This window comes from Lissotriton vulgaris, chromosome 10 (genome assembly GCF_964263255.1).
Source record: "Lissotriton vulgaris chromosome 10, aLisVul1.2, whole genome shotgun sequence".
NCBI lineage: Eukaryota > Metazoa > Chordata > Amphibia > Caudata > Salamandridae > Lissotriton > Lissotriton vulgaris.
The window spans coordinates 783852684-783865521 of record NC_141698.1 but is presented as its reverse complement, the minus strand read 5'-3'; the positions used below and the strand labels follow the sequence as shown (position 1 = coordinate 783865521).

At 44.9% G+C, this 12838-nt stretch overlaps 1 protein-coding gene across 11 annotated transcripts in view; it reads right to left on the bottom strand.

The window, feature by feature from the left end:
* Nucleotides 1-12838, bottom strand: part of TAX1BP1 (Tax1 binding protein 1) — an 804469-nt gene that overhangs the window by 438830 nt on the left and 352801 nt on the right. For all 11 annotated transcript variants that reach the window (XM_086941702.1, XM_086941704.1, XM_086941697.1 and 8 more), the window contains one exon: nt 10308-10457. In XM_086941702.1, the coding sequence (XP_086797828.1) occupies nt 10308-10457 (150 nt within the window). The remainder of the gene's footprint in view (nt 1-10307; nt 10458-12838) is intronic.

Below are 12838 nucleotides of genomic sequence, written 5' to 3'. Positions count from 1 at the left end.
CTCAAAAAAAAAGGAGGAGGGAACAGAGGCTCACCTTTTTTGAAAAGATGACGAAGCACTGCTTGCCCAACTGCGGTATCCGCTTCGTTGGCAGCTTCCAAACAATAATGTCTGGTAAAGGTGTGCCTGCTGGACCATGTCGCTGCCCGACAAATCTGGTGTAGAGGCACCCCCGCAGACAACGCGGTGGATGATGCCATCGCTCTTGTTGAATGTGCCTTCACTGGACTCGGTAAAGGCCTGCTAGCTTGCTGGTGACAAAAGGATATGGCTGAAGAGAGCCATCTTGCAACTGTTTGGTTAGTCACTGAATGCCCCTTCCGCAGCAGTCCATATGCTATAAATAGCTGATCGGATTTACGGAAAGGGGCTGTTCTTGAAATGTAGAATTTTAGACAACGCTTGATGTCTAAAGAATGTAGTCGTCGTTCTGCTGGAGATTTAGGATCCGGGAAAAAAGTCTTTAAGAAGACAGGTTCGTTCAAATGGAAGTCAGTAGGTACTTTTGGCAGAAACGTAGGATTGGTACGAAGTGACACTCCATCGGGCTTAAACTGTAAATACGGAGGCTTGATGGTAAAAGCGTGAAGGTCACTTACACGACGAGATGATGTTAAAGCCAAAAGTAAAGCAACCTTCCAGGTAAGAAACTTGATGTGTGCTCGGTGAATCGGCTCAAATGGAGGCTTCATAAGTTGTGACAATACTACGTTGAGGTGCCATGCCGGAGGAGGGCGCCTTAACGGAGGAAACTTCCTGAAAAGACCTTTAAAGAACTGTCGGATGATTCTGGATGAACAGAGAGACGTTGAGCCATCATGGCGGTAGCGTGAAATAGCTGCCAGAAAAACTCTCAAGGTGGCATGCGAGAGACCAGACTGAGCGAGGCTCTGAAAGAACGGCAAAAGTTGCTCCGGAGTGGAATCAATTGGATGAATATTGGATGCAGCGCACCAATGACAGAAACGCTTCCACTTTAACTTATATGTTTTGATGGTTGTTGGAGCTCTAGCAGAGGCTAGAATGTCTCTACATTCTTGGGGCATAGTTAAGGAAGCAAATTCAACGTACTCAGGTTCCATGCCGACAATTGAAGCGTCGACGGGTCTGGATGACAAATTTGACCGTCGTCCATCGTCAGGAGGTCCGAACGTGGATGCAGATGAATGGGCTTGCATTGTGACATTAGAAGGAGTTCCGAAAACCAAGCCTGCCTGGGCCAACGTGGGGCGATTAGAATCAAGCGGCAGGGTTGCCTGCGCATCTTCTACAACGTTCTTGGCACCAACGGGATCGGTGGAAACGCATAAGCAAACAGTCGGCTCCAATCTATGAGTAGGGCATTGCCTCTGGATTCTGGATGAGGATGCCAACTTGCGAAAGTCTGGCACTTCCGATTCACTGGGGTTGCAAAGAGGTCTATCCTGGGATGACCCCATCGGCGGAACACCAGGTCTAGAGTTGGTTGATGCAACTCCCATTCGTGAGTGGATGACGCAGACCTGCTCAGGGAATCTGCCAGTATGTTGGATGCCCCCGGCAGATGGACTGCCGTCAAAGAAATGTTGTGACAAAGTGCCCATTCCCAAATTCTTTGAGCTAGACGAGACAGAGGCTGAGATCTCGTGCCGCCCTGTTGGTTCATGTAGTGCATGCTGGTGGTGTTGTCTGTTTGAACCGATTTAGAAAAGGGGGTGGTGATGAACAGAGTGTCTGAGTTAAACAGACCACTCTTACCCAGTCCAAAGATCAGGGCTTGATCCATCACCGTTATTTATCTCACTGCCCCAACCCAGCTCAGAACCTGGCTATATGCAAATCAGTCTGTCCCTGGCCCAGTGCATCATGGGAACAGGGCAGACTAAACTACCAAGCCAATTCTTCACCAGAAAGGAGACAAGCTACCGGGGACCGGTTTCTGGCATTTCAGCCTTCTTCGGCCCGGCTTGCTTGAATCCTGATGGAGCAGTGAGAAAGGGACTCATGTCTGAGTATACCCTGCCACACCTATAGTGGCCAAAAACGATTTAGAAAAGGGGGTGGTGATGAACAGAGTGTCTGAGTTAAACAGACCACTCTTTCCCAGTCCAAAGATCAGGGCTTGATCCATCACCGTTATTTATCTCACTGCCCCAACCCAGCTCAGAACCTGGCTATATGCAAATCAGTCTGTCCCTGGCCCAGTGCATCATGGGAACAGGGCAGACTAAACTACCAAGCCAATTCTTCACCAGAAAGGAGACAAGCTACCGGGGACCGGTTTCTGGCATTTCAGCCTTCTTCGGCCCGGCTTGCTTGAATCCTGATGGAGCAGTGAGAAAGGGACTCATGTCTGAGTATACCCTGCCACACCTATAGTGGCCAAAAACGATTTAGAAAAGGGGGTGGTGATGAACAGAGTGTCTGAGTTAAACAGACCACTCTTACCCAGTCCAAAGATCAGGGCTTGATCCATCACCGTTATTTATCTCACTGCCCCAACCCAGCTCAGAACCTGGATTCTGGATGAGGATGCCAACTTGCGAAAGTCTGGCACTTCCGATTCACTGGGGTTGCAAAGAGGTCTATCCTGGGATGACCCCATCGGCGGAACACCAGGTCTAGAGTTGGTTGATGCAACTCCCATTCGTGAGTGGATGACGCAGACCTGCTCAGGGAATCTGCCAGTATGTTGGATGCCCCCGGCAGATGGACTGCCGTCAAAGAAATGTTGTGACAAAGTGCCCATTCCCAAATTCTTTGAGCTAGACGAGACAGAGGCTGAGATCTCGTGCCGCCCTGTTTGTTCATGTAGTGCATGCTGGTGGTGTTGTCTGTTTGAACCAGCACCGATTCCCCCTGCACCACGGGCAAGAATGCTTTGAGCGCCAGGAAGATTGCCATCAACTCCAGTCGGTTGATATGCCAGGCTCGCTGAATCGCCGTCCATTTTCCCTTGATGGAAAGGTCCAGGAGATGAGCACCCCATCCTTCCATGGACGCATCCGTGGTCAATGTCAGATCCGGAGGCTGGGCAAGGAAAGAAACCCCTTCGTCCAGATTGGTTTGTTGTTCCCACAGAGCAGACTGGTCTTCATGCGGGGTGTGACTGTCACCTGGTTGTTGAACGACCCTGACACTTGTCGCCATTGCAGGTCCTATTCCTCCTGTACAGGACGGGTACGTAACCTGCAATTTGGGATCAGTGCGATACAAGATGATGCCAATCCCGCACAGAAACTGACTGCTTTGACCTGATGATTGAGACCAGACGAACTATCTTCTGTCGCCGTTCGATGGAGACGAACGCTTTTGACACGTCTGTGTCTAGGATTGCTCTGAGGAAGTTCCTTTTCCGCAGCGGTGTGAAGTGTGACTTTTCCACATTGATGGTCAACCCTAGAGACTTGAACAGGTTTTGGCACAAACGTGTGTCGTGAGCCAACTGTAGCGAGGATTGGGATTTTAGAAGACAATCGTCCAGGTAAGGAAATATCTGAACTCCCTGAAGACGCAAATGAGCCATGACCGGAGCCAGAACCTTCGTGAAAACACGAGGAGCTGATCGGAGGCCAAAAGGTAGGACTTTGAACTGATAGTGAACGTGACCCACCTTGAACCTCAAGTATTGCCGATGTCGATGGATAATTGGCACATGAAAATAGGCGTCTTGCAGGTCTATTGTCGTTAAGAAATCTCCGCTGCAGAGAAGTCGCAAGACTTCCGATAACGTCAACATGCGGAAAGATTGTTGCTTGAGGAATAGATTGAGAGCTCTCAAGTCCATAATGGGACGCCACTCCCCCGTCTTCTTTAGAATGAGGAAAAACCTTGAATAGAAACCTTTCCCTCGCTGAGATACAGGAACCACTTCGACTGCACCCTTTGTTAACAAAAGAAGAACTTGATGTTGCAGTTCCTCTAGATGGGGAGGTGGCGGGCCCGAAGGCGGAGAATGTGGAGGAATCTCTGTGAACTCCAAGGCGTGACCCTTGCGCACAATGTCCAAAACCCATTGGTCTGATGTTATTAGAGACCACTGGGAGTAAAACTGCGAGATTCGCCCTCCAACAATCTGCTGAACTCGAAAGTCATTGACGTTTGTTGTTGTTGTTGGATCCTCTATAATTAAACTTTCCTCTATAGGACTTGGAGTGTTGCTGACGAGAAGATTGCTGATTTGAGTAACGCTGGTTTCCCTGATTGTACTGGCGGTACTGTGATTGTCCTCCTCGTGAAAAATTGGACGAGGTGCCCCGTCCACGCGCCCTACGAAAAGGCTGCTTCTTGAACTGTAAGGACCCAAGCGACTTTGCTGTGTCTGTATCTTTCTTTATGGTCTCTAATGATTCATCGATGTGAGAACCAAACAAAGATTCTCCGTCATACGGCATGTCAAGTATTTTTGACTGGACCTCTTGCCGGAACGACGTGGATTTCAGCCAACCCTGGCGTCTGAGCGCCGCAGCAATGGCAAGAATACGGAAGGCAGTACCCGCCACGTCCACAGCACAGTCAATTATTTCTTCCGAAGCTCTTTGCCCATCCTGAAGGATCTGGAGCGCTTCCGCTCTGGATGTTTCCGGAAGTTGCGCAATCAGCGTGGAAATGTCTGACCACATTTGACGGTCGAAATTACCTAAAATGGCCAGAGCATTAGCGGCACGGGCTGAAGTAGACGCCATGGACGAAAACTTTTTCCCAATTGCATCTAAACGTCGACCCTCTCTATCAGGAGGGGAAGTGATAGGAGCTGCCGGGTTGCGCGCACGACGTTGCGCTGCCTGAGTCACTACGGAGTCTGGCTTAGGATGCGAGAGTAAACATGCAGGCGAGCCCGTTGGGGCCTTATATTTCTTTTCCAATCGAGGTATGTGAGCAGGCAAAAAGTTAGGAGCTTGCATGATTTTTAGTCCCTCCTTCCAAACAAACTCGATGATTGGTATGGTATGGACTTGCTTATAAGGCTGGTTCTTAAAATCATAAAGGAAACAGTCTTCCTCTCGCTGCACTCTAGGTAATTTGAAGCGGTCTGCCGCTTTATCCATCAATTTATGGAAGCTAGCGATGTCAACCGGAGGTGAATCACTGGAATCGCCCTGTTGTGGCGAGGGTGTCTGTATTCGATAGTCATCGAATTCCGCCATATATGGATCTTGTTCATCATCTGTATCCTGATTAACCTCCCCTTCCTCTCTTTCCGGCTCCGATTCATCATTCATATCTTGTTGTGAATTAGTGGGGATAGCTGTATGCGGATCTTCTGATGGAGCAGCCTGCCTAGGAGGAGTTTGCTGAGGCTGAAAAGACATTGCGGCGTCAGAGGTAACATGTCCTGGAGTACCCTGGGGGGTAGGCGGAAATCTTCTATTGTAATCATCCAACATATGTTGGAGGTTGGAAAATAGCGATACTGGAAAAGTCGCCATAGGAACCTGCACATATTGTTCTTCGTGCTGGTCTACAGCCTCATCCTCGTCCTCTTCAGAACTAGTGTCCTGACATTTGATTATTAAATCCGATGGACTCTGAGCATCACCATAAACACTTATATCCGGAACGGATTCCGTTTCATGGTCCGATACGAATAATGGAGAAGGTGGCTGTAGAGTAGGAGTTGGCAGTTGGAGAGCAGAATCCTCCACATTGCTGACAGAAGACTCCGTAACGACTGCAGGGACTGAAATGTCCAAGAGCACTAAGAGCATATTGACGAAAGACAGTGACCTTGAAGTCGATTTAGCGTCCTGTGGCTGTGTTCCTGACGGTAATGGTAACGCTGTCGTCGACACAGCCGTTGACGTAGACATTTGCGTTGACGACGATGATTTTGAAACAGTCGTCGGAGACGGTGATGTCTTAGATGTATTCGTCGACATTGAAGGCTTTGATACTACCGTTGACGTTGTTTTCGTCGACGGGATCGTCGTCGAATCCTTGGATGAAAACTTCGCCGTCGACGAAGCTGTCGTCAAAGAGCTGGTCGACGTCGACGGTGTTTTCGACGTCGATGGGGTCGTCGACGGTGTCTTCGTCGACGGAGTCTTCGACGTCGACGGGAGCTTAGCCGTCGACGGGATCTTCGACGTCGACAGAATCGTCGACGATGACTTCTTCGTCGAAGTTATAATAGGGATCGTCGGCGAGACTGAAGAGGTAGAGGCTTTCGTAGTCGTGAAAGCCGTCGACGATAACCTCGCCTCGCCGACGTCGTTGTGACAGTAGTCGTCGACGAAGCCACAGTAGCCAATCTCGTCGATGGAATGGTCGTCGACGAGCCCGTCGACGACCGCGCTGTCATAAGTGTAACGATTCAGAAAAAGGGGTGGTGATGCACTGGGCCAGGGTCAGACTAATTTGCATATAGCCAAGTTCTGAGCTGGGATGGTGCAGTGAGCTAAAAAACGGTGATGGATCAAGCCCTGATCTTTGGACTGGGTAAGAGTGGTCTGCTTAATTCAGACACTCTGTTCATCACCACTCCCTTTTCTGAATCGTCATAAGTGTAACAACACTTATAGAGGCTGGAAAAGACGCCTGAGAGCCAGGTCTCGTGGGCGTAGACACAGCAGTCATAGTAGCAGTAGGATTTACTGGAGCTACAGTCAAGGCCAGCTTTTTCTTCTTTAGAAAAGGAGATGGTAACTCCTGAACACTGCCACGCTTGGAAGCCACAGAAGAAGGACCTGACTGGAAACTTTCTGCGTCTGATAAAACTGCGTCCTTATCTTGAAGGCGCTTCAGCCATAATAGAAGACGACCCTCCCTGTCTCTGAGGGTCTTAGGAGGGAAAGTTCTACAGAACTTACAGTCAGCCACCTTGTGTTCTGGATATAAGCAGTAAATACACTTTTGGTGGGGGTCCTTCTCAAACAAACGCAATTTCCCACAGGAAGAGCAAGGTCTAAATAAAGACTTCTTACTTGACATCTTGAGAAAACACTGAGTAGAAGAGTAGATATGAAGAAAAAACTGAGCAGAGCTCAGGGAGACTCCCTTCACACGACGTGCGGTAGAAAATCTGAGGGCTTGAGCTTCTGAGGAGAAGGTTCTAGAGGGTGCTTGAGCCTGATTGGCTGCAGTTTGGACTAACATAATGACACTGATATGTTGCAAATGAGTTTTTTCTCTCTAATGCATTCCTATGTAGGAACCTTTGTTGAGGTTTTTCAGTATATATTTTATCTGTTTTATTATGTATTATGATTAGGCTGTGGGGTTTTATGTTTAAACCTATAATAACTGATAAAACCCCACTGGAAGAAAAATAACCCTCACCAGTGAAAACATATAAACACTGAAAAAACACCTGGACAACCACAAACTAAATGCCTTTCAAATAAAGGAAAAAGAGGGTGAAAGTCAATTTTTTCTTCCTGAAGGGGTCAATACAATGTAACTTTGTCATACAAGGTAGCAGTAAGAAAGAATGGCTAACATTATTCTGTTTGAGTTTTGTTCTTTAGGGATGCCACTAAAATATTGTTTCTTCTTCCTTTCACTTTTTTCAGTTTTGTGGCCTTTGGTCTAAAGATGCAGAGTTTAGTTTCATGTTTTAGGTCTAGTTTAATTATTTTATAAACTATAGAGAATCAGGAAATTTCAAACTCATGTTTGATATTTTGGCTGCATTTGATTCTTTCACTGATAGGTAAAATGTCTGGTTTCATAAAAATCTTTCCTAATATGTGTCATCGCATTTACCCACTGAGAATGGGTAAAAACCCTTAATGCATCAGACCATAGTTTTGAGTGTATTGATAGTAGGTGAATTGCCAACACCTCAGACTTTAAATATTCAATGCAAGGTATAGTGAGAAGTATATATATCACCAAGCATCTGGGATTGTGGTGAAAACATGACACCAGACGTTTGGAAAACATGGAACGCAGTGTCACTTGTAATGCTCTGCAAAAAATGGTTCTTTCCAAGTTCAACAAAGATTGGAGTGATATTGTTTGTATTTGCAGTGATTCAGCTACGTATATAAAATAGTTGTGTGATGACCTATCAAAATTGATACCTGAGCTGAAGTGATTCCCTGTAGGAGATCCTTGCCACTTGTTAGATGGTATGCTGAAAGCATCTTTACAATCTTCAGAGTTAATGAGGGATGCTATTGCCTTTTTAGTACATTTTGGTGCACTGTTTTCTTATGCACAGGAACTTAAACACAAATATTTATAATTTTGTGCTTTATGTGGCATCAAAGAAAGAGTCATACCAACTGTGTCCCTTAGCTGATGGTTCTCAGCACAAGGGGCTATGAATGCTGAGAGGGCCTTTTCACAGACGTTTACATGAGAAGGAAAGAGCGAGCGCACATGACCTAAAGGCTCACTGAAGAAGTATTTTATGGTGTACTACAATAAGATTAATTAGCAAAAATCTATTTGGACCTCATATAAACTATAAGTACAATGTCTATATACCATGTTCTTTCAGTGCAGAAACCAAGCAATAATAAAAGCAAAACGTTCCATAAACACTGGAAAAACACTTTTTCTGTTGTTTTTAGTGGCGCGAAAATGTGTAACCACTGAGAACAACTGTTTTTTAAGATATTGAAAACACTGAAAAAACCCCACCAAAATTTACCAAAAATAGAAACTGAAAACAGGAAAGCCTAATTATGATATTACATATATATATATTAGCATTTTTGCTATTTTATTTACCGTGGGACTCCCACTTCGACGACGGGGAATATTCAAGCATGTGAATCTATGAAAGACACCCCTAATACTGGAGAACTCCTCTTGGATTTATACTCAACTGAGATGCTCCACAGTGATTAGAGCAATGTAGCGAGATGTGGAGACCACCTAAGTGAAGCAAGGCATTACATTATGGGAACTTTATCAAGGCCTGCCTAAAAGGCATATTCCTATCGCCTGCAAAGGTCAATGCACCCTCCTGAATAATGTTAATCTCTGCAGGTCAAAAACTACCTCTTAAAACAATCTTGCAGACAAGTTGCCATCTTGGACACGAAGAGCTTCCTCAGTAAGTCTAGAACCATTGACATAGGCTTCTACCGATGTTAAGGCCTTTGCTGACAAAGGGTATAAACAAACAGCAGCCATTTTTGAGGGACCTTTTGTAAAGTATTAGGACGGATGGGTCTGGGTAATAGTAGTGGAATAGCCTCTTTATGGTATCTTAGATGTAATGGCATGCAAAACAGGTGAATATACTAGGTAAATTCCCAAAGATCATTGAATTTAGGTCTGTATTAAGAGATCATATTAAAAGGACATGAAATAACTCTGTGGCTCTCAATGTGCTGTTCACTATGATCAAGAAGGTCTTAGGGAAGCCTTAATTTCAAATCAGAGTTTTGGGCAGCAACAATTCTATATGGGTTTTGAACTCCTTTTGTAAAAGCTGTAATGGGTTCTTATAGAGGTATATTCAAGGATAACAAGCATGGGGAAGCCAATAGGTGTGGCCGCTGGTATTTTTGCTTTGCCAATGCTGGTTTTATATTGTTTTTTGCAAAGATATTGTTGGGCCCACAGCTGCACTCTAATCTATCTAAAAAAAAAAACACTGCTCCAAAAAAACATACTTTGTAATATTACACTCAAGCACTTTAGGTAACTACTTTGGGTGTGGATGTGCTCCTTGTGAAAAGGTAAAATGCAATCACCGACAATGGGGTTCGCTAATGGCTGTAGTGGGCTAACTCACTGTCCCTATCTGTATGTTGTAGTGTGAGGATCAAAATGTGAATGACACAATAGGAGACCAACAGATGAACACAGCTGGCTGAAAGTTCCTATAAGTATATCATACATATAATGTTATAAAATGAAAATATCTTAAACTTCAGACCTAACAATTGAAGCAAATGTTACTTTTACATAACCATTGTGTTAGTTTTTTTTTTTGAGGGAAGGTTTTTTGCTCTTTAAGTCTGGCATCAAGACCTTTTGGTTTTACTAAAATTATATTCACACAATACACTCATTGGGGATTTCAGCAAGACCTCTTAATCCATTGGTCTTTAATGAACCAACACCCCCTCCTAAAATAAAATAAGCATTGAATTGATAAGGCAAAAAGGCTGGAAGTCAGTACCAGACCTGTTGGCCTGCTTGTTATCAAGAATGTTCCAGGATCTAGTACACAGTGATGCTATTGAGTGATTCAAAACAATAATGCAGATCCCTTATAGAGCATTTGTTTAAGCAAAACAAATTACAATTATGCTATTCTTTAACCTTTATTCATCTCAGAGATTGCATTAGAAATTAGCATTCAAACATTGTCAGTGGAAAGATAGGGCATATTGGTCCTTGAAAGGAATTCACATCATAATTACCGACTGCTCTGAGAGTTTCACAACTTGCTTCTGGAGCTTTTGGCACTCTTTAAACTTTTCCTTGTAATGGTCTGCAGCCATCTGAAGCCGAAGTTTCAGGTCCTCGACTTCCCTGCGCAACTCCTGCTCCACTATGGGGTTTACGGTTTCCTGAAAGAAAAAAAAAGAGGCACTCTATGTATACTCAGATTTATACAAAATCTTTTGTTTTGGATCTACAACCAAACTGAAGTGTGGCTCAGAAGTTTTATTCACAGACAACAGGGGTCATGTAAGAAACTGAAAACAGACAAAAGTAGCACAACAACTGATCAAAATAGCACATGAGGGGCATGCTGTAAGTTAGAATGCTTCTGCAGCAATCAAATGATTAAAAGAACCGTACAGTGAACCAGTGGAAGCTGTCAAGCAATCAACAGGATTCTCCAATACATCAAAGAAAGACTGAAAATGAAAGGAGTTCACAAAGCATGGACCCAATTTCATTGACACTTTCAATCGATGAACCATACATTACATGACATAATTATAATGGTTTTACTTTGTTCCCGAAGTAACATTTGAGTAACCAGGACACAGCTACATTTTTCATGTAGGTCCATTACATTTTACGTTTAGCTGAAAATGTGTGTGCCATACTCAGCTGCATTTATTAGCCGTAATGCAGCATTTAGAGAGAACTACTGGGCAGTAAGGAGGCTCCAGCAAAAAATTAACTATGTTGCTGGATACATGTGAAATCAAACAAACAAATCCAAAGACTGAAATCATGATCCTCAGAAAAAGCACTGCATCCTAGGACTCCACCAGGTGGTCAACAGAGCTAGGACTGACATGCCAAGAGCCTTGGAATGGTCATCGACAGCAAACGCAAAATGACCCTCTCTCCCTCCCCCAAAGTCAACACCATCACCCCCTCATGCTTCCATACCCTGAAAATGTGGAGGAAGCTTTTCTTGTTATTCCCAATCAACACCCGGAAAACTGTCATGCACGCCCTGATCACCAGCAAGCTGGACTATGGGAATACCCTTTAAGTAGAGATCAACAAAAACACATCACACCACACCTGAAAGAACTTCACTGGCTCCCCATACACAAACTAACACAATCCATACTCCTTACCCACACTTTCAAGGCACTAAATAACAGTGGCACAGCATATCTTAAAGACATTTACTTTCACAAACCTTCGGGACACCTCAGATTGTCAGTGTGCTTGCACACACCTCAAACATACAGAAAAACAGATTTATAGCTTGAGCGTTTTACATCAGTCATAAAGCGTGCAACGGCCTGCCACTGCACATATGAGCCTCCTCCTTCTTGACTTTTACAAGGATCGGAAGACCTAGCTAGTCAAGAATTTCCACTAGTCCCTAGGCTTGGCTAGGTCCACACCTGCTCAGTGCCAGGATACACTCCTGGTTGATCGTGCACTTCACAAACCTATACGACATTACATAACATAATAACCTCCACTCAGCAGAAATCTGTACCACGTGCAATCAGACATAATAACATATCTATTATGTCCATATAGGGGTACTCTATGATGCCACTCCCAATTTCAAAGTCATAGCGGGCAATCATAACTGAAGCATGGGTCTATTTGTAGAAAACTGGGTTTGTGTTGAAGGCAGGGCCTCAACATTATGCCTGGTATTTGATGCAACCCGAACTGAAGAGCACTGAGCTCCTGCTAATCAGGTCCCCAGTGCTAGTGTTCCTTTTCCAAAACAAAACAACTGGTCACTTGATACCCAAGAGTCCTGGCCTTTAGCAACTCTAAGCCCCTAGTAAGTAGTACCTAGGGCACAGGTACTAAAGAGGCCATATCATGTCCCCTAGCACTGCATGGAATATGTACACTCCTAAGCAGGCCTTACAGCCCTAAGGCTGGGTGCATCATATTACACGTGTGGACATATCTGCATGAGCAGATATGCCCCTGTGCTGGCCAGTTCATTACTGCCAGTACAAGTAAATAGGGAAGCCATTTTATATACATGTGCTGGACCCTGGTCAAAAATGAGTTCCCCAGGTACATGATGGCTCCACTGAAACTAGAGATGTTTGGTATGAAACATCTGATATGAATAATCCCACACGGATTCCAGTTATGGATTTATTAATACATGCACTCAGAGGGCAACTTAGAGGGGCCCTCTGAAACCTACCAACTACTAGTGTGCTGACTGAGTGGTCTTAGCCAGTCTGCCACCACAGACAAGTTTCTGACCCCCAGGCATGAGGGCCTATGCTCTCAGTATGCTCTGGCAGATGGTTTTTACACCCCATCCACAGCACAATCTGCAAATTAGCATTCCAAAGCAGGGAGCTTCAAAGAGCCCAGCAACTTTGGTATGAAAATCTGGTTTCCCTCGCAGGAGAGGATATCCAGGGCCCATTTGGCACCTGGACAGGCGTGAAAATTAGTAGTCAGAGAGGCATGTTCACCTTCAGGCTAGTTCCACCCCTAAGGTGGGCTACCGGAAATAAATACGAAAAACAGAAGTCTGCCATCTTTG